The 22,983-nt window shown below is 40.9% G+C and overlaps 1 protein-coding gene across 3 annotated transcripts in view; it reads left to right on the forward strand.

Annotated features, from left to right (window-relative positions):
• LOC128743673 (uncharacterized) overlaps positions 1-22,983 on the forward strand; it is a 330,438-nt gene that overhangs the window by 67,542 nt on the left and 239,913 nt on the right. For 2 of the 3 annotated variants that reach the window (XM_053840297.1, XM_053840295.1), the window contains exon 1: positions 9,754-9,843. The exons of the other annotated variant lie outside the window; for it this stretch is intronic. In XM_053840297.1, the coding sequence (XP_053696272.1) occupies positions 9,783-9,843 (61 nt within the window). In that variant the 5' untranslated portion in view covers positions 9,754-9,782. Of the gene's footprint in view, positions 1-9,753; positions 9,844-22,983 lie in introns of those variants that run through there. 3 annotated transcript variants of the gene reach the window in all.

Below are 22,983 nucleotides of genomic sequence, written 5' to 3' on the forward strand. Positions count from 1 at the left end.
TATACAACAAAAATGTTTCTTGGGATGTATTGTTCTTCTGTTCCCAAAGATCTTGCCTGCCGCATGTGACCAGAGTGGGGTCGGTATTTTGCGTCAAAGGACACCGCGGATGGTCATTACAGATCCGTACATTAGACGCAACGCTGTACCAATTCCAACTTAAGACCATGTCGCGTGCCATCTAGAAGAGACAAAGAAGTTCTTTGTACGCTACTTGACGAGGACACGTGTTCAGACGATTTAGAGTGGATCAATGCGAATCAAGTGAACGCTGGTGAGTTTCTGAGCATATACCAACATTTATTGTCAACCTCAATGCTGAAATACATTCTGTTTGTGAGTGGGGCCATAAAGGGATTCACAACAGAAAATTGATATTATTTGTTTTTTTATGAATTTGTTTGAACTTCGGTTTTAATGAACTTGTTTGAACTTTATTGACTGTTACAATGTTTTTTCAATGTCCAACTTTTTAAGTAAAACTTGAATTTTGATGTTTCAAAAAATCTTACTAAGATTTTTTACGGGGGGGGAGGGGGATTGGCCAAAATCTTATATAGGGGGGAGGAGGGATTCAACAATGAGGAAAAAGCCCTTACGTAATTATTGCACGGCCCCTTAGTAGGAAATCATTGGTTGACTCAAAATTCATCAAGCCTGCCATATACTTTTTTTATTCACCCGGGTTCGAACTTACATCCTGCCGGTCGGAAGCCGTAAACGAACACATCTGAGATAATCTGACATATGTCAGGCGCCGAGTTTTCAGCCGATGTAGATTTACCAGCTTAAGTTTGTCAAGTGTGGAACAAAAATGGGCTAAAATACATTTAAGCGCTGAAGAGTAGTTTCTTAAATCATGTTTGGCATTCTGCTGTACAAGATTACTTTAGAAGTATTTATTCCGCACATGTTAAACATTTAATAAACTATTTATACTAAAATAAAGCATTTCGCTTGAACCACCAGCAACATAACACAGTCACAACGCAGAGGACTTTTTTCTTTTGAATATTGACGGTGAGCGGTGCTACTGAATAAAATTCACTGGAAACTAGAAATCCAGAATGTTCGGCTAGCGATTGTTCATTTAGCTAGCAGTGATGTTAGCAGCAGCAGTGATTAGTTAACAGCAGGAGTGATTCGTGTTAGTACCGCAGAGGAGGAGTACTTTTGTCACCCCGTCATTAGTTTACGCAGATAGTCCTGAGCTTCCAGAAAACAAAAAAGAGCAGCGGATGGCACGAGAAGCAGTGGTGTTTTCGCGCACCGGCAGCGGGGGCTGGTCACACGATTACGGCGCTACCAGCAGTGGTGGTATCGCCACTATGCTACCCGATCATAAAAATTCTGGCGGCTTTAGCCCGACGGAATTCATCTCGCTGAGCAAATCCCTTGTGAGTAACTCGCAAAGCGTCAAGCAGCCGGCTGTCTTTGGATATAAGTTTGTTAAATTTATCGGTACGACGAGGGATAACGACACGCCGAGGGATACACACTGTACTGGCAACAACACTTAAAAGGATTTCCACGACCAGCAAAGATTTGCGGCGGCTAAAAGTGGTTATGCAAATGTTTTCTATTCTTAATGTATCAAAAAAAAAATAAATAAAAATAAAGTGTACCTAATATAAATTTAAAGCATAAATTATAAAGTGTAAAATATAAAGTGTCATTCAAGTTATTGGTGTTATTGGCTGCCATCAAGCACCTTTTATTCCACACCTGCCCTTGGTGGTGCTACTGATACGTTTGTACGACGATTATTCGACACATATTCCACAATTCCTCTTAGCAATGCAGCTGATGCGTTTGGGCAACTTTCATTTCACTCTTATTCCACACTCGGTGTCAGCAATGCTGCTGATACGTTTGCGCAACGCTCATTCCACACTTATTCCACTTTTATTCCACACCTTCTCGCTGTAATGCTGCGCAACATTTATTCCACTGTTATTCCACACTTGCTCTCAGCAATGCTGCAAATTCGTTTGTACAACATTTATTCCACTTTTATTCTGCACTTGCTCTCAGCAATGCTGCTGATACGTTTGCGCAACGCTCATTTCACACTTATTCCACACTTGATCTCCGTAATGCTGCTGATACATTTGCGCAATGCTCATTCCACTCTTATTCCACTTTTACTCCACAATTGCTCTTGACTGACACGGTTGCACAACGTCTATTCGACATGCATTTTCATGGTAGCTTCTAAGCGACCATTATTCCACACCTGCTCTTAGCCGTGCTGCCGGTACGTTTTCATAACGTTTATTCGACTCTTATTCCACATTTATATAACAACGTATAGATGTTGATTAGAAGCTAGAAAAAATATAGGATACGACGTTTAAACAACAGACAATTCAGCAAATTTGCTTATTCAGCACCGAATCCTATCGACTCTTATTCCACACCTGCTTGTTTAGGTGCTCCCGTTTTGTTCCTTGGGACGGTAAAAACTTATGAACGGTTGCGGGTGCCTTCCACAACGCCGTGTTGGTGTTCCATATCCGCTGCTGCTGCTCAGTAAGAAAGATTTCGATTTAATGTAATGCTTTTTATGATACGTATAGGAAAACATTTCGAAACAAGTTAATTTTTCGATTCAAGGACAGTTTTTTCTAACTAATTGTTAATTCGTTTATACAAAGCATCAGATTGTGTTTTGTTCCGAAATATTTAATATGCGAACCTGCATGTCCCATGCGGGTTAAAAGCTACCCTACAGTCTTTTATAAATCTTGATTTGGTAAAATTACGCATTTCAATCGAAAACGGGTTTTCAATTGAGAGATGTGAATATAATATTCAAATAAAATATGGTTTAAAAACTCGTTAATTTAATCTTTAATCGTTTTAACTTTCATGTCAGAATGAATGTTTTCGAACAGGTAGATAAGTGCGCAGCGCAGATAGCACGAAAGAAAGAAAAAAAAGCAGAGTATGAGTGGGGTGCTCGGCTGTCGGGGTTTCGCCCGATGCCGCACGGTACCCACTCAACACACATAAAACCGAACCTAACAAAAAATCGGCACCGATGTGCGGAGTCATATTTGTTCGTACGAGAGTCGGCGAAGTGCACTGAAACCGGGTGCGTGTTACGTATGAACGAAGGAGAATGTTTTAGCAAGGCGTGCGAAGCGGCGAGTGCTTTCACATGTCTGGAAAAAACATCGACGAATCTGCTCGCCTTCACTTTCTCCGTTGAAAATTTTTCGAACACGCATTCCATGATCATACCTTGGCGGATTATAGTTAAAGGGTTGTTAATAACTTGTTGTTAATCATAATAACAATAATACCTTGGCATTTCAGAGTATAACAGTGTTCTAGCAAACGGATCGCATTGGCAGATACTGAAGAAATTTGTCAGTGTCGTAGCAGGTGCTCGTTCGACTCTTTGGGCTGCATTTACTTCCGTGAAATTAACACGTTGTCCATTTCCTAAGTGGACAGCTAAATTCACGAGGGGCGGGTGGTGTTCGTGAATCGGAAATGAGAAAATTCTCCAAATCGCTTCATTGCAACTTAAAGATTAAAGATCACGGACAAATCACAAAACGTAAAATAAACTGAAAATACATAATCTTTGCAGTACCTATTATCATTTGTTTCGCAAATGCACAGCAAAAATAGAAAAAAACTCACTAGAATCAATGAAAGTTTTACTTCAATCCTTCAAACTTCGGAAAAATCACAAACGTAAATAAACCTCACTGGAAAACGAAACACTTGTAGAACACATATGTCACAACTTAATTTTTTCGTATGAATGAAACTCCTTCCTATTTCTTACGAGAAGAGAAAAAAACCCGAATTAATCCACCTAGCGGCGTGACCTGGCCTTTCTACTAGATTATTTTTTTATTTCTTAGTGTCTGAATATGGATCTAGAATTCAGTTAGTCATATTTGTAAACTTCAATTTACTGCGAGCAGCTATAGGCGAACAAAAGCTTTATTCGACAAGTAATTGGCGCCGCGGTAAAAATGATGATATTTTTATTTCAAGCTGTCAAAACACATAGAAAACTAAAATCATCAGAAGCGAATTGGTAATATTTTCCAAAATAAAAAATACGCGCTTTGGAATCAATCAGATGTTATGGTTGGGTTAGAAAATAACATATATAGGGTAATTGATCTTGAATGGACCTATTTAGCGCTTTTTAACACCACCACTCACACTCTGGTGGTATGTATGTGGTGATGTTACTATTTGTTGGAAAGTAGCACTTTTTTGCCTTTCTACTATATAAATATATAGTATAAAGGTATAGAAATCACTTGGAAAACCGGAAATGGAAAAAAGGTCCTGCGGGCCGAATGTCATATACCATTCGACTCAGTTTCGAAAACTGAGCATTTTCTGTGTGTGTGTGTATGTATGTGTGTGTGTGTGTGTGTGTGTGTATGTATGTGTGTGTGTGTGTGTGTGTGTGTATGTATGTGTGTGTGTGTGTGTGTGTGTGTATGTATGTGTGTGTGTGTGTGTGTATGTATGTGTGTGTGTGTGTGTGTGTGTGTGTGTGTGTGTGTGTGTGTGTGTGTGTGTGTGTGTGTGTGTGTGTGTGTGTGTGTGTGTGTGTGTGTGTGTGTGTGTGTGTGTGTGTGTGTGTGTATGTGACGCTTTTAATCTCACTCACTTTTCTCGGAGATGGCTGGACCGATTTTAATGTTCTTAGTGTCAAATGAAAGGTCTAGTTGTCCCATTGGTCGCTGTTGAATTTCATACTGATCGGACTTTTAGTTCAAAAGTTATGTATAAAAATACGAAAAATATGGGACTTCATTATCTCATAGGTCCCTTAACCGCTTTGAACAAAGTTGATTGCATATGAAAGAGGAGCCTTGCAAACCCTTAACTTCCAAATTTCATGACGATTGGGCGTGTAGTTTGAAAGTTACATAAAGAAATGTGAAAAAATAGTATTAAAAACATATTTTTGTAACATATAAGCATTAATGCAATGAAAAACATCACACATCTTATTATTATTTGAAAATTACTGCTGAGATCTATCAAACAAAACCGAGTTATTGAAAATCGGACGGTTCATTCAAAAGTTATTTAAACTTTAACATTTAAGCACCGTCAAAATCAAAACAAATGTTGATTGTATTCAATGTGTGTATGTATGTATGTATGCATGTATGTCTGTATGTATATATGCATGTATTTATGTATGTATGTATGTATGTATGTATGTATGTATATATGTATGTATGTATGTATGTATGTATGTATGTATGTGATGACAATTTGCAATTTTTAAATTTGCATTGAAATTCAAGAAAAGTGAGAAACATGTCAATTGTCTGAAGTTTTTGAAGCCTCTTAGTGGAATACGAAATTTGAAATTAAAGAAAAGAAAAAACTTTTACCGACTAAATTCTACTATTTAATATTTAATCGCGACAGATGCGTATACGCTTTGAAATAAGACACTGATGAAGCCTGCACGTCGTAGGCGAACTACGTATCTGTTGCAAATAAATATTAAATAGTGGGATTCAATCGAAAAGCTTTTTCTTTTCTTTGATTTCAGATTTCAATTGTCATTTTGTTCACTTGCTATTACTCACAATTGTAGAAGAAAAGCAAAAAGCGAAGAAAAGCAGTTAATTTAAGCATGTAGGTATAGTGGTGTATAGGATTAAAAATACTAGTGAGTTGATTTTTCCAAATAAATTTATACAAATTTCAAATAAATTTTGCGCAGCAATAGATACTCTTTTTAATCAATAGATACTAGAGCTTAGAAATGTTATATGAATAACAGGAAGTAAACGTTGCACGGTAGTAATTTTGTAAAAATTGTTTTCGTTAATAACATTTTAAAGGACAGATGTCTTAGATCATGTATCATATTTTAATAAATAAATCAAAAATGACAAGCACTGGAAATCATATCGATCATATTTCCCATTCTCAAGCATGTTTATGGCGCAGCTTTGGCACTATTTTTCGACCTCATCTTGTTTTCCTAACCCTCTAACATTGTAAAAACGATAGCTTAAGTTTTGATTTTTATGCAAAAATAATTATCTGAAGGAGCGCCAGCTAAGAAAAAGTTCAATTTCTCTTTTTCATATCTAATGCTCTATTCAGTTATTTTTTCTCATTCAGATATATTGCAAAATTAAAGCCAAGCAAACTAATAGTAAAATTTTGAGATTAATCATTTTGTTGTCGATATCCTTTTTCTTCAAAAGCGAAGTATAATAATAATTTTTCTGAATTCAAAATATTCAAATTCAAAATATTATTCAAAATATCAAAAAATCTGCTATGAACACATATTTCATATTGTCAATTCAAAACAAGTTTCGTATGTGGCTCTGAAGCCCGAAAGTTAAGGCCGACCGATTATAAAATTAAATAAGGTGTTACAAGTATTTACGCACCCAAGGAAAGAAAATTTAATTATTCTACGCAATACGTTGGTAATTTTACTGGCAAATAAGGATTTTGAGGAATACGGAACGGATATTTAAAAATATAGTCAAGTTAATTATACACTGATGTTCCTGAGAAATTAAATAATGATTATTGTGGCAGTAGAAAGGTTAGGTCACCCCGCTAGGTGGATTAATTCGGGTTTTTCTACATTATCAGTACTTTAAAAAAGTATAATCGATGAAACTTTTATTAAATATATCGTTTTTTGTCAAAGCTTTTTTTTGATCTTTAATGGACCCAACATGATCTTGAATGGACCTATTTCTGATTTTTGAATGGACCTAAATTAGGATTGTCATAGTTTCTTCCATGTAAATGAACAAAATATTACCAAAAAAATTTTTTTCAATAGTACAAGTATACTACTGCTATTTATTAATTGGACACAAGGTTGAACAGGTTTTACCTTTCTTATACACTGTTAGAAAGGTATGAAAGTCGTTTGAAAAATATGAAATCGGTCACAGTCGCCGAGGGTCTTGTTTTTATGTCATTAATTTCAGCCCAACAATTGACCCCATGGGTAGGTGGTTTGACGCGCACTTCGGTTAACCGACCTAAATCTCATTTCCGCATGTAGAATGTAATATAGTTTAAGTTGGATATATGTGTAGTATGTAATGTAGTATTGCATAATTTACCTTCACGTGTAGCATGTGTCTCGTAATGCGGAATGGAGCGGAATTGAACGGATCTGATTTTAAATCAAGTCCATTTAGGCCGAAGCACCGGGCTTACTCAGTTCCCTTCCTAGATGAAATGCTGGTATGCACAGAAATTTCTCTAGAAAACTGAAACCAAATCCTACCCACCATTCATGAGATTTTGACTTACTCATGAAAATTAAAATTTATCGCTAGTTAGAACGAACGAGTGTTCAAAAATGATGTGATGTCTTTATTTGCGTAATCGAGACATTTTCTATGGGATTGCCATAGAATTTGTGGCTGTTATGCGATTATGGCCAGCACAGCACTGAAAAATATACACACACGTACATGTATACATGTGTATATATACGCATGTATGAGTGTGCATGGGTGTATAGGTATGAATGAATATATGTTTGAGTGTTCTATGATGAGTTGGAATTTTTTCTTATACCTATGCTGCCAAACTACAATGGGCAGGACATTAATGGGCAGGAAATTATAGTCAGTAGCTGTGTTTCCTGTGTTAGTTTCCTGTGTTATTATCATTATTCATTATTATTATTGTTTTTGCTATTGGTGTTACAATTATAACCATCTTCAATATTGCTATCATTGTCGTTACTGTCACGTCTATTATATTAGACTAATCTCAAGTTTTTAGTCTTGACCTTGAAGTGCGGTCATACATGTATATTAATATTTCTTGAAACGATGGTTCTACAATTGATGAAGGGACGGTAGGGGAAAGAAATGAAAATTTTTTGGTGAAGGAGAGGAAGAGCGGAAAGGAAGGGAAGAGGGGGGTATTGGTAGCTACGCTTGACAAGTAGTCATTTTGACTCCTACTTTTGTCCAATGCTGGAAGGTGCATGAGTCGAACCAAGCTATAATCTGAGATTATAACCGGATTCGAACTCACAACACCCGCTAGGGTATGTGGTTCGCTGGTACTTGTACCTTTGAACCATAGAGGCGCTGGACAAAAGGAGACTGCAAAATCCACTTATCAAGGAAGCGACGCGTTTGGTTGGGTTATCGACACATATTGTGCCGCTTCCTACATCAATTGCAGATTATCACCGAGCGAGAAGTTTAATTCTAACTAGTTTTTACTTTTAGGACGACGATACTATGCCGGTCCTTACGACTTGCAAGGTACTGCACGTGACGTTGTTCATCTGTCAGCGTGTGTTAGCCGCGTTTCTCGGCGCGGGTTTTCAAGGGAAGGCCCCGTTCCTATGTAATAGACTAATCTCAAGTTTTTAGTCTTGACCTTGAAGTGCGGTCATACATATATATTAATATTTTTTGAAACGATGGTTCTACAATTGATGAAGGGACGGTAGGGGAAAGAAATGAAAATTTTGGTGAATGAGGGGAAGATCGGAAAGGAAAGGGGGGGGGGGAGGTATTGGGCTACGCTTGACAAGTAGTCATTTTGACTCCTACCTTTTGTCCAATGCTGGAAGGTGCATGAGTCGAACCAAGCTATAATCTGAGATTATAACCGGATTCGAGCCCACAACACCCGCCAGGGCATGTGGTTCGCTGGTACTTGTACCTTTGAACCATAGCACAGTGGGGCGACTCCATACAAATGCTGGCCAAGCAAAAAAATCTCTTTAAATCAAGGATAATATGTGGTTCTTAAGTAATTTGGGGGTGCTGAGCCCGAATTTATTTTGCATTAAAACGTATATTTTTTGTGTTAGGGAGAATTTTGAACTATTTTTCAAGTATTTTTAAGTATAATAACGTATAAGAAATGAGGGTCATTTGGAAAATTATTGCAAATGGCTTTTTATAGGATAAAACATTATATAAAAAAATACAAAGCAAGTATGAGCTTTAATAATCAACACAAAATCCATATAAGTTAATATTAATCAAAAATCAAAACTTTTCTCCTTATTAGTTTTCTTAATCTTCTTTATCTCAATCTTCTTTCTCTTCCTCTTCTTCTTCTGCAGAATCACTCGTTTCACGTTTCGTCTTCAATAGTAATATAGCGTTCTCGGAAAGATTTTTCTAATTACATTTTTCCATTTCGAAGAAGCTATAAGCTTTATCCGGAGAAATAAGAAGACGAATAATTCTATCACGATTTGTATTTTCACACTCATTTTTGCATGTAAAATATTGTCTTGTATTTTTATCACTATTTTTAGCTTAAAGCAATAACCTTATTTTCGTGAGGGTCAATACCGGTGTAGTGGCTAGCATTCACGCCTCTCACACCAAGGACCGTGGTTCAATTCCCAACCCCGCAGAAGTCACGAATGACCCGAGTTGTTAAAGTGACTATAATTAAACAAAAAAAAACTTATTTTTGTGCTTCTGTTATTCGTCCTATCAGCAATATAGTTGTCTAGATTCATTTATGACCGCGAATTCAAACTCTTTGTATTGCAGTGGACGTATTCTACGAGGACTATACCCTGACATAAAGGTTTTTGGTATACAAACAATAAGTTTCGCATTTTTCTGAAATAATGTGTTCAAGAACTTGCTACAGTAATGACCCGATTTTGTCACCCCCATGATGAATTTAGGGGTGACAAAAACGGGGCAGTGACAAAATCGGGTATTTTTTCAATTTTTATTTTTTTGCAGATAACTTAGAATGAACTACATATACTTCATTCTGATCACTTTTTGGACATGTCGCACTTTCTTCTACCTCTCTGTGGACATTTGTCACCTTTTCACAGCACTCCCAAAGGTATGAAAACACGCGTTTTTTAATTGCGCCGAAATGGTTGATTATACTGGTTAACTATGTTCAGAGAAATTTCACAGCGTAAGAAGCTCTTTCTTATGGTATGAACGATTCTTTGATTAACCCCCCTAAAAGTAAGATAGAAAATTTATTTTTCAGGCAGTAACAGATAGAGCAAAACAATGTTCAACAAAACTTTTGAGAAGATTATTATAAAGAACTTTGCCAAAGAAAGTAACCTTCTAGTTATTATAGTTGTGGAGATAAGAAACAACTTTTGTGGAAACTCCACGATAATCAACTTGTTGAACACAGTACTTTTCACAGTGTTTTAACACATTTGACATACTAAGCTTTTGATAAATCAAAAGCGTGACAAAATCGGGTAAAAAACGTGACAAAATCGGGGGTGACAAAATCGGGTCAAAAACGTGACAAAATCGGGGGTGACAAAATCGGGGAGTGACAAAATCGGGTTACCACTGTATAAGGAAATTTCTCAACCTTTTAATTAATGTCATATCTATACCCGTGATTTCAGAACTAATACCAGGATTGGTATAAGATCTTCAAGCTGTATTTCCGTCATTACTATGGCTGTATCCTCCAGATTTTCTCCAATCTCTAAAATTATTCAATATGCAATATTCGAAGTAGGTTATCCAACCATCTAAAGGAGATATCCCATAATTAAGATATCCTACGTTTACTTTGAGTGTTTGTATTTTGTCTATATTGTTGAATTCTGATATAGTAGCCTTACAAGCGTAACATCTGTGCTCTGCGCTACTCTGCGCTAAATGAGACTATATCCATTTGAAAGCTCATATTTTACACTAGCTTTCACCGGTAGTGTCAATGGTGGCGAACCTTGGCTTCAAAACTTTTAAGCGTGTTTTACGCGAAAATATGGCACTTTTTTATTGAAAATTGAAATTGTGGCATACTATGATAAAATTACTGCAAACTCAATTAATGGGCTTTATTCAGCGCTATTTTTTGAAGAACTTTTTCTTAGACACTGTTGAAATCCGAGCTACCATTAGACCTCTAGCATGTTTTGAAGTATTAGGTTATATTTCAAAAAACGCTAAAACATGCTGAGATAGCATACTTTCAAGATTCTTAGAAAATTCAAACTTTGTCATATTGATCTAAAATTTTGAATTTGAACACTTCAATAGTATGCAATCGCAGGAAAAATACAACGGAGAGTCAAAATGAACTTTCATTTTTTGGCTGCTGGCCAGCGATTCCGCCAGCGATAGAGGCGCTGGACAAAAGGAGACTGCAAAATCCACTTATCAAGGAAGCGACGCGTTTGGTTGGGTTATCGACACATATTGTGCCGCTTCCTACATTAATTGCAGATGGGGACGGGACACGAGGCATACAGACGTTAGGCATACGGACGCAAGGCATAGTACGCTAGGCATACAGACGTCAGGCATAATGGATATGAGGCATACTGGATGGAGGGCATATTTCCAAAAGGCATAATGGACGTGAGGCCGAATGTTCGCAAGGCCGAATGGACGAGAGGCCGAATAGACGTGAGGCCGAATGGACACGAGGCCGAATGGACACGAGGCCGAATAGACATTAGATCACCTGCACAACGATGAGGAATCGAAGTGGTTAGTCAGCTTACTAGCCAGATGCTGCAAACAGATGATTCAGGGCGAACCGGTTCGCTTTCCTCGGACTACTGACCCTAGTTAGTTTTTCCTAGTTCTCACATCGACGACAAAGCCGCTTTCTGTTTTTCAAGCTAAAAACACAGTTGTGTTCTGCTGGCACAGGGTGCGTCATCTGGCTTTGCATTTCATTTCGAAGTTTTATACAGCGTGATAGATCCAATTCAAATCTTTGTCTAACGCGAATTTCATTTTCTGTGATTTTTTGGTAACGGAGGTGTTACAGAAGGGCACTTGCCTAAATGTGACAGTAACCCGAATATACGACAATTTTCTCAATTGATCGCTAAAAACATTTGAGGCGTATTCGTTAATTCAATTAAATTGAGGTGACAAAAGTAAGCTCGGTTAAGCAAGTTATGAGTTATGCTTATCATAAGATATGAAACCTTTTTACCATGTTAGTATCACGTGTTTCCTAGAAGATTCAGGGCGAGCCGGCCGCAGGCAACGGCGAGTGTTCGCCGGTGACCCGCCGTCGGAAGCGCCGGCCACTGCGGGGGGGCAGCCCCCCTGCAGAAATCACATCTGTCTAGGTCTATTCGTTTTCCTAGGTCTACCGACCCCTAGTTAGTTTTCCCTAGTCTTCGCATCGATTTAACTTTTGGAAAATTTAAAGCGGCGAAGCCGCTTTTTGTGGCTATCACACTGAATAAGCGGTGATCTTTTGTTAAAGCATTTATAAATTAGGTTAGAGCGGGACTAGTTTTCAAATAAAGTTTACATAACAATTAATAACATCAGGTAATTCGCCATTGTTGTGTGTGTTGTGTGTTCTTTAGTATTCTTGGGATTCAATAAAACCGAAAGCAAAGCGTGGGTGCTACACTCCGTTTCAAAACTTAACCTTAACTTTTTTAACAACAGACTACACAACATCAGGTAAAAGTTAATAATTGCGTTTCTAAAAGTAACATTCACGAAATATATTTTTATAAAAAAGTAACTTTTTGACTTAATGACGAAATATACGAAAAAATTTATTCTGCGACATTATAGATAACAAGTTTTCCTAGAGGATTGAAGGCGTAGTCGGGCTGCAAATATTTGATACTTTTAAAGGAATCATTTCAGTTTAGATAAGTAAGTATTCGATAAGATTATTACATCTAATTGTATCAATATGCAATTATATAACTCTGGCGAGGTCGCATGAGGTTATCATCCTTCGTTGGTGCATTCTCAACAGCTCCTCTTACCAGTATATTAACTTTATAAGGAACATCATTGGGATAATATAAAATTCGGCACGAAGGATCGGTAATGAGTGACCTGAGAATAATCCCGTCTTTAAGTAAAATGGTTTTGTTTCTTCAAAGATTCGCTCATCAAGCAAATTCTGCAACCTTGCGGTTACGAAGCCATTCGTTATGTTACATTCGGGCTAGTGGGTTTTGGGCTAATGTCGTGGAACTATTGCAGAGGGTACTTCTTACTTAACAAAAAGATAAAATTTGGATATTAGAACATTAAATCCAATACCGCTAAACACAAAAAAATCGAAAATGGAAAATAGTTAAAGTTATTATTTCACCACTGACGTGTTTTCCGTGTTTTAAACGACACTGTGTTTTACAAAGAAATCATTCTGTTCTTTTTAATAAACAAACGGTTGGCATATTACATTGAGCCAATCGGTAATTGGATCAATTTTGGATTAACGGAGCGGAGGATTAACCGCATGTCACGTCGTATGCTATATGTGTTGCTTTTGCTCTGCACATCTTTAGGCCAGGTGTCCATTCGGCCTCGCATCCATTCGGCCTCGCGTCTATTCGGCCTTGCGTCTATTCGGCCTCGCGTCTATTCGGCCTCGTGTCTATTCGGCCTCGCGTCTATATGCCTTGTATCCGTATGCCTTATATCCATTATGCCTAGCGTACTATGCCTCGCGTCTGTATGCCTAACGTCCGTATGCCTAACGGGGTGTCATCATTGCAGATTACCACCGAGCGAGAAGTTTAATTCTAAATAGTTTTTACTTTCAGGACGACGACACTATGCCGGTCCTTACGACTTGTCTATTGTATTGTTTTGGATGTAATTAATTATAATTATCATTGTTATTTTCTCATTTCCCTCAATCCTGGCAGACTTCAACTGGAATTCCACTTCTAACTAAATCTTTTTAGAATATAGTTCTTCAAGTAAAAACATGTATTCGATTCTCTGGCTGATTCAAGCGATAGCGAAGGGCTGTCCTCAATATACTTCCTAAAATATGGTCATAGTAGGGGAATGTTGTCGTGGTTGGGCCATTTTTTGGTCCACAAATCTCATTTCAAAAGAAACTTTGGAAATTTAACAAAGGTCTTATTAATAGTTCGTATTTAGACCTTTGTTAAATCTCATAAACTTCTTTTAAAATGGAATTCATGGACCAAAAGACGGCCCAACCACGACGACATTCCCCTGCATAATATATGGCCATGGTATGAGAATTTTTTCGATTCAATACCATCCTCACAGAATTATCAACTTCGTTAATGATAAAAAGAGTGTTGTTCGTACTGAGTCTCAAACAAGAACAATCTTTATTCCTTTGATCGGTTATCAATTTCTAATCGATTGACTCATTCTCTCTGAGCCATAACAAACCTATCTACTCTTCATTGATTGACTCTCTATCCAGTGGTTATACCACAGTTCTCATCCCTTAATTTTTGTTCAAAAATAAACTATGTTTTTATATAATGAAATTTTGATATCATGCAAACCATGAATATATAATTCGACATTGTCTCAATTCGATGATATAATATATCCTTAAACTACAATAATTAATTCTAGAGTTTTAAAATGGTAATAAGGCCATTGCAAATCATTTTCAAAGTTTTTGTCACCCCCCCCCCCTTGGAAATTGGCTTGAAAAATCGGGGGGCTAAAAAATAATTTGTAGGACACGAGTTAATTTTTTTTTATAAAATCAATTGTCTGTGGGTTCTATAGCCTGAAAAACTCGAAAAATGAGTGTACGAGTTGAGTTAACGCTGCTAGCACGAAATAGAAATGAGAATTCAAACAGTGAAATTTCCGAAAATCAGCCAAAAAATTTTTCTTTCCTTTTTGTTTTTTTTTCGTAGATTTTTGCATGGAAAATAATAACTTATATATTTAAAGCTAGAATAGATTTGGTTTTCGCGTTTAAACTTTAAGTAAAAATGATTAAAATCCATATTGTTTTGTGCTCGATTAAAAAATTCTCTTTGTTTTTTTTTTGCCCCCCCTTCAGTGGCCCAACACAGGTGGGACAAAAACTTTTTAAAATATTTGTAATGGCCTAATTCGATAAGTAGTTTTTCTACTCGAATGCTTAGTAGGTAAATGAATGTAACAATAATTGGTTTTTGGTTAATTGGTGTTTCGATTCGCGCTCTCTTCAATCGTTCTGAGCGTCTGACGGTAGAAGTGGTGATTTTTCGCTTAGTACCTCCTGATTTGCGTTCGTGTTGTGATGAAAAGCCCCGGAAGTACTCGTCTGGCATCGACCAACCTCGGAATTCCCTATCGTCGCATTTGTCACCGCCAACCACCCGCTCACCCTGAATAACATCAGAGTTTCGGGAAATTACGTTCGGTCTACGGCTCATCTTTTTAAGAATCCTCAGCTGATGGCGGTAAGCGTTTATTACTGCGTTTCCAATGGTAATCTGGAAAAGGTTTATAGACACTCTTTTAATATACTTTGCATCTAACCATCTTTCAACACGATTTGGTTTATGATTTTTATATAAAAGATAATCGCCCGCCACCAAATTATCAAAAGGGTCAACAGTATTGCTTCTATTTAATAATGGGTTATGTTCCGCAACCAATGGTTCAGCAAGATGCAGTTTATAATGGTTACTTGGATTAATTAAATCTAGGAGTGTTTTAGGCTTAAACTTAAATAGTTTTTATGCTGGAAAGCTACCGTCAATTGTAAGACATGAGTTTCTGTAGTTAATCAAAAAGTAATTGACTTGGTCCTCTATATCTATGTTTTTCATATTTGGATCTAAAAGAAACTTTTTTAGGACATCTTTTATCAAACGAACCATCCTTTCATCTTGCCCATTACTAGCTGGATTATAGGGTGGACTTTTTAGTACAAGAATACCTTTTTTTTACGAGTTGGGAAATCTGCTGAGCACCTTAGAAGATACGGTACTTTCAGACACCTGAGAAGATAACTCAGGGAGTGGGGTTTAGGTATCCCGACCCCCCTAATAGGGCGTGAGGATCCCGACCCACTAAAACCCTACTCGAGTCTCCAGCCTCAATCCCCCCTGGCACCACCTTATCGGTATTACTTCAGGGAGGGACTATTGTGCTTAATGCACTCGCTTAGATAACTACTGGACTATGGTAGTTAGGCTGTTTATTCGCCGTTGATCGGCTCTCCAGTGGTTTTGTAGCTCGACTACAATCTGGGTAGCAGCCGTATTGACCGCTCCCCAGACGTCCGAGCTGGAACACATCCTTTGGACTAAGTTATCCGGGGTAGTGTCCTGTCCGCTCACTGCCATCATGTTGCTTCTCGCGCTCGCGGAACGAGGGCATATGAAGAAAGCATGTTCTGCCGTTTCCTCAACATCCACGCATTCGGGACACGCGGGGGACTCCGCATGCCCAAACTTATGCAGATACTGTCTGAAGCAACCATGCCCTGACAGAATCTGTGTCAGGTGGAAGTTGACTTCGCCGTGGCGCCTGTTGACCCACCCAGATAGTTCCGGGATAAGTCGATGTGTCCACCGACCTTTTGTGGAATTAGTCCATGCCCGCTGCCATGTGGTCATCGAGGCCGATCTTGTGGTACTCCGTATGCCTCTAGTTCCACGTTGGTTGAAGCACTCTACGTCTTCGCTGATGATAATGCCAATAGGCATCATACCTGCTAAGACGCAGATTGCGTCATGTGAAACTGCGCGATACGCACTTGCCACTCTCAAGCACATGAGACGATAGGTGCTTTCCAGCTTGGCTAGAGAGCTTTTGGTACCTAACGCCGATGACCACACCGGTCCGCCATACCTAAGTATAGACTGGACCACGTTGGCTAATAGCCTTCGCTTGCTGCCATATACCGCAGAGCTATTAGACATCATACGAGACAATGCCGAAATAGCTGTGGAAGTCTTCTTGCAGGCATAGTCGACGTGGCTCCCGAACTTGAGCTTGTCGTCGACCATGACTCCCAGGAGTTTTAAGGACCGCGTTGACGAAATAGTGCAGTCCCCGACGCTGATATTTGCTTGCTGCACCGACTTGCGGTTGTTCACCACGATAACCTCCGTTTTATGATGCGCTAGCTCCAGTTTCCTGGATCGCATCCAATCTTCAACAATGCTTATAGAGTGGGCAGCCGTCAACTCTACCTCTCTGATAGATTCACCATAGACTTCCAGGGTGATGTCATCCGCAAAGCCGACAACCACCACCCCTATCGGGAACTTTAGCTTCAACACCTCGTCATACATGACGTTCCACAACACCGGGCCCAGTATGGAACCTTGCGGAACCCCTGCGGTGATTGGAACGCACTTCTGACCCTTCTCCGTGTTGTAGCATAGCACACGATTCTGGAAATAATTTTCCAGGATCCTGTACAGCGATACCGGCACTTGGACGTTCCGAAGCGAGTTGGCTATGGAGTCCCAGCTAGCGCTATTAAACGCATTTCTCACGTCGAGCGTGACAACTGCGCAATAGCGGATACCTGTCCTCTTGCGCTGGATCGCCACCTCGGCTGTCTTAGTGACAGACAAGATGGCATCCACCGTAGATTTGCCTTTTCGGAAGCCGAATTGGTTCCTTGACAGACCGTTTGTATCCTCAGTGTACTGTACCAGTCTGTTAAGGATAACCCTTTCCAGCACCTTGCCGGCAGTATCGAGCAGACAGATCGGCCTATATGACGAGGGGACACCCGGAGGTTTTCCCGGCTTCGGCAATAAGACCAGATTCTGTCGTTTCCATCTATCCGGGAAGTTGTCAGCTTCCAGGCATCTACTCATTACTGCCCCGAATAATTCAGGAGCCTCCAGAATAGCCGCTTTAATGGTCATATTCGGGATTCCGTCTGGCCCCGGTGCCTTGCTCACCTTTAGGGATTTAGCGATCTCAATGAGCTCCTCATTCGTAACCGTCACTTCGTCCCCGACCGCCAAACCGCCGTCGCCCACGTTACTTTGGATGTTCGGCTGGGAGGCCGACCATCCTACGCTATGGTCTGAGATACTGGAACGTCGGCCGTGGGACGACTCAGCGGCCTGGGGCCAGGGCCTTGGCTCGTGGCGCGGAAAGAGGCCCTCGATGATCCGCTCCAGCATCTCTGGCGATTGCTCTGAGGGCGCCATCACTCCCTTGGTCTTTGCCATTACGACCCTGTAGGCATCACCCCACGGGTTCGCATTGGCACTAGCACATAACCTTTCAAAGCAGGCTCGTTTACTAGTTTTTATCCCACTCTTAAGCGCTGCGCGTGCAGCAGCAAGTGTTACTCGACATTCAGCCCTGCCTTCGTCCGAACGAGCTCTTTGCATAATTCTCCTCGCACGAAAGCACGCTCCGCGGAGTTCCGCAATTTCATCTGTCCACCAGTAAGCCGGTGACCTGCCATACCTATGTCGACCTTTCCTAGGCATGGTAGAGTCACATGCTCGCGACAGTACCTCAACCAAATGATCAGCGTTCGGATCGGGCATACCACGATCACCGCACTCTCTTCGGATTGCTTCCACGAATACTTCGGGATCGAAGTATGATGTCTTCCATCCACGGGTGGTTGGAGTGTCGGCTCTACTCGCCGCCTGCCGCCTCGTTATCTGACCGACACCATAGCGGACCGCCTGATGGTCACTGTGAGTGTAGCCATTGTCTACCCTCCAGTCTCCTATCAGACCAGAACTGCCGAATGTCACGTCGATGATAGACTCCGCACCGTTCCTACTGAAGGTACTTGTGGTGCCGACGTTGACCAGATCTACGTTGAGCTTTGCCAGAGCTTCAAGCAGAATCCGGCCCCTGTGGTTCGTGCGACGACTGCCCCACTCTACCGCCCAAGCGTTAAAGTCGCCCGCCACAACCAACGGCCTTAGACCAGTCAGCACAACTGATACTCGATCTACCATCCGCGTAAACTGCTCGATAGACCAACTCGGCGGTGCATAACAGCTGCAGTAGAACACTCCACCCACTTTGGCAACCACGAATCCCTCGTCTGCAGTTGACACAACATCTTGAACCGGGAACCTGCTTGTCGTCCATATAGCCGCCGTCCCGGACCTATCCGACACCCAGTTACCGTTTCTGGCAGGGATGCGGTATGGGTCCGAGATGATTGCAATGTCCGTCAACGACTCAGTAACTGCTTGGTACAACAGCTGCTGGGCCGCGTGGCAGTGGTTCAAGTTCAGTTGCGTTACCTGCACTACAGGCGCGCCTGCCGGGCACTTCGGGCCTCCTGTTGTGTGCTTAGCGTCCCGTTGGCCGGTACATATCAGGCACTTGGGTGGCGCAGTACAGTCCCTCGCTATATGGCCCGTACCGCCACATCTCCTACACAAGTGGCTTCGGTCTGGCCCCTTACAGCTCCAGGACCTGTGCCCTCTCTCAAAGCACCGGAAGCAGGCCTCTGGCTGCTGAAACACACTCAGTAGGCACACGGACCATCCCACCTTCAGCTTAGGCACTTTCCGGGCTGCATTTCCGTCTTCCAGTGGAAGTCTTATAGTTGCTACCTGGGTTCCCGCCGGTTCCTTACGCAGACGAACTGCCTCGGTAGTCACCACCACTTTGCATTGCTCGTTGGGAGCTCGTGCTAGTTCGCCCGCTTGGGTGATCTCGTCCAGGTTTTTAAGCTGGAGAGTCATCTCGGGCGTTAGTGCGCGGATCTGCACGCTATCGCCAAGGACCTTTTCTGCTAGCACTTTGTAAGCAGAAGCCTTTTCAGTGGCATTCTTTTTGAGTTCAAGAATCATGTCGCCTGTGCGAGAGCGGCGGATACTCCGCACATCCGCACCAAGACCCTTCAACTGAGCATGCCCTCTCATGGCCTTTAAAACTTCCGCATATTTCGGCCCCTCAGTTTTGAGGATAAGGGCATCGCCTTTGCTCCTTTTTTCCTAGCCACTTTCGGTGGAGCTCGATCCTCCTCTTGCTTCCTGGCCTTCTTCTTTTTGACCAACTCCCACTGGTTGTCGGACGCTAACAGCGTCTTGTTACCCTCAGTAGGTTCTTCAGTTGGCTTACGACCCTCTGCTATCATGCGCTTCTTTGGACCCGTGGGGGTTTCTTCCCCTGGGGAACTGCCTAGCGCGTCTGGCGGATGCCTTGTCTTTAGACTGCTCCGTAGTCGCGAGTGCCACGGAATGGTCAGTCATTGACGGGCAGGCATCCGTTTGTGCAGACCTTGATACAAGCGTTTCTCTTTCTCTGCAACTTTTACTCGCGCTTCGAGTTCGCTGTGCTCCTTCGTCGCAGCACGCATGGTGCTCCGAAGCATGAGCAGACTTTGTTTCAGGTCCTTCGCTAAGGTGCTGTGACCTGCCACGAACTCGATAATGGCATCGAGTTGATGAGACGCCGCTACCACTCTTGGTAGCATGTCTCTCTTGCCTGCCACTGCTTTTATTAGCGACGGGCCGTTCATTGCTGCGTCCGGCGTAGATGCAGTTGGAGCGACAGGTGTGCCGTTTCCCTTTCCGCTTACGCTGGCGCTTCTACTGGTATCCATCGGCGGAGACCTCTGGATACCACTTCTTGCGAACGGATTATCTAATCCGTCCGCGCTCACTGAAGTTAACGTTTTATTTTGATTGCTCATATAGAATCCCACGAGTTGAGGGGAAAGAAGAGTCCGCCGCATCAGAGCCCCTCATGATGCGGTAAGGGCTGTTTGCTGTGGAGGGCGCTCTGGTACTCCACAGGCTCCGTTTGAGGCTGAGTATTTATGAAACCCCCCCCCCCCACCACTCATCCCTCGGCACGGGTCGCATGACACCTTGGATTAGGGGTTTATCCATTCTTGTTTTTACTTTTAGCCATCGATAACAGCTATTAAAACCATCCTCCTTTGGGGGCTTTGGACCCTCTGCTCAGGTTCTCAGTATTTTCAGGTTCATCGAACATGCTTCTACCGAGATCCGTCATTTGCAGGCGGAGAGTTTACACTCAGCCTTCGCATGAGTGCCCCCTTCTCTGTCCGCATACGACCCTAGTTTCCACCGGTTGTCCGATTTCCACTAAGGAACGTATCCCGGATGGTACCACGGGGAGGTAGAGAGAGGAGTTGCTAAATAAGAGGCTGTGGAACTTCGTGCTAGTTCTGGAGCGCATTATTCAACCATTTACCATCCTACAAGAATACCTTGCCGCTCCATAAACTTAATAAAGGGTAACGAATTGAATGGAAGGCCTCCATCGTTTACTACCACATCTGGCAGGCCGAATACCGCAAAAACACTTTTTTCAGTTTTTTCAGAACCTTCTCTGAATTAGTTCCATTTTTCATAATTTCAATAAAATTTGCTGTGGCTATCTATAATCTAAATGTACGCTGCTGAAAATAAAAAAAATCTGCATGTATGCGGCTAAAAGGACGTGTGGTTGGTGTCCATGATGACGTTTGTTTAGTTTTGTGTGGTATGGTCATTTTATTGCATATGCTGCAATTCTTCACATAATCCTCAATCTCAGAATTAATCCTTACCCAATACACGCAACGCCTTGCCAACTGTTTTATCTTTATAACTCCTGAGTGATTTGCATGCAGTAGCTTAAGAATTCCTTTTCGCATTGAACTAGGTATTACCACTCTACCTTGAAAAAATAAGCATTCTTCTGCTAACTCCCAATCCTGGTGGTTAGCATATACATCCCTAATGCATTTTTCTAGTTTCTCTGGCCATCCCTTTGTCAACGTACGTAATATTTATTTGTCATGTATTAATAATAATTAGGAAATTCTTGAGAAAAATTAATGCTTTTTAATACATGAAGTGCTAAAGCCTCCAAATGAAGTATTGGATTTTTTTTGCCATCATTTAACGAAAATGACACAAAACTTACAGGTTTTTCATGACCATCAACAATGTGTGCTAAAACTCCGCCTAGCCCATACAGGCATGCGTCTGATACTACTATAATCGGTATTTGTGGATCATAAAATTTATTATTATTATTTATTATTATTTATTTATTTATTCATCTGGCCATACAGGCCTTCATGAATTGGATTGGATGGAGAAAAGCCTCCTTGAGATGATCATACATCGACCGCTCTCAAGCAGGCGTAAAAGCCCCATCATCTTTAAATACCAATACATAGTATATGTCTACAGGGCTTACAATACATTTTGGATCACACACAATTTAACGACTACTTCAAACAATTAATAGAAATCTTACGTACTAGGTTAATCTCTTTAAATTATTTTTAAACACATCAATGGCCATAAAAAAGTCAAAATGCACGTGGTATTTATTGAACACGTCACACATTATAGGCTCGTTTTTGCCGTAATCAGTGCGCTGATATTGCAGTCTTAAAAAGTCCCATAACCTAAAGTTCCTGGATGGAGTGTTGATGTCGATTTTGGAAAGGATAAGAGGAGAGTCAATTTCGCCTATAAGCAGCTTTGCCACAAAAACTGCTCTACATATATCTCTTCTTATAGCCAAGGTATTCATGTCAAGCAGCGGCAGCGCTCAACGTATGGAGGTAATTCTAGAGGGTTTCTCCAGGGTAGATTTCTTAACGCGTAGCGCTGGAAATTTGTTTGAATAGCTTCGATCCTGTTTGACCAAACAGCTGTGTATAGGCTCCAAATGGCAGCTGAGGCTTCTAATACGGAACGAACAAGGGAATAGTATAATGCTCGTAAACAGTACGGATCAGTGAATTCTTTGGCAAGTCTAATAATAAACACCAAATTTCTATTCGCCTTTGAAACAACATGGGAATAGTGATTTCTGAAGGACATTTGATCATCCAGAAGAACACCTAGATCTTTGACTACCGTTAATCTACTGGCTGGTTCTCCAGATATGGAATAATTCCAGTGAATTGGGTTCTTTTTGCGTGAGAAAGAGATCACAGAGCACTTGGAAACACTTAGGGTAAGCAAATTTCGAGCACACCAATCGCTAAAGTCGTTCAGACGTCGCTGAAGTTCAATGCAATCAGTTGTCGAGCGTATAACAAGGTAAAACTTTAGGTTGTCAGCATAAATTAAATATCGACCTGATGTAATTATCTTACAGACTTCGTTAAAAAATAATAAAGAAGAGATGGTCCCAGATTACTTCCTTGGGGTACGCCCGACAAGTTTGTGAAGCATTGTGATTCGTGACCGCCTATTTTTACAGATAAGGTGCGGCCAATTAGGTATGATTTCAGCCATTCAATTATGTTGGAAGAGGCTCCAAAGCGCTCGAGTTTCGCACATAGGATAAGGTGGTC

Source organism: Sabethes cyaneus, chromosome 3, assembly GCF_943734655.1.
Source record: "Sabethes cyaneus chromosome 3, idSabCyanKW18_F2, whole genome shotgun sequence".
NCBI classification, from domain to species: Eukaryota; Metazoa; Arthropoda; class Insecta; order Diptera; family Culicidae; genus Sabethes; species Sabethes cyaneus.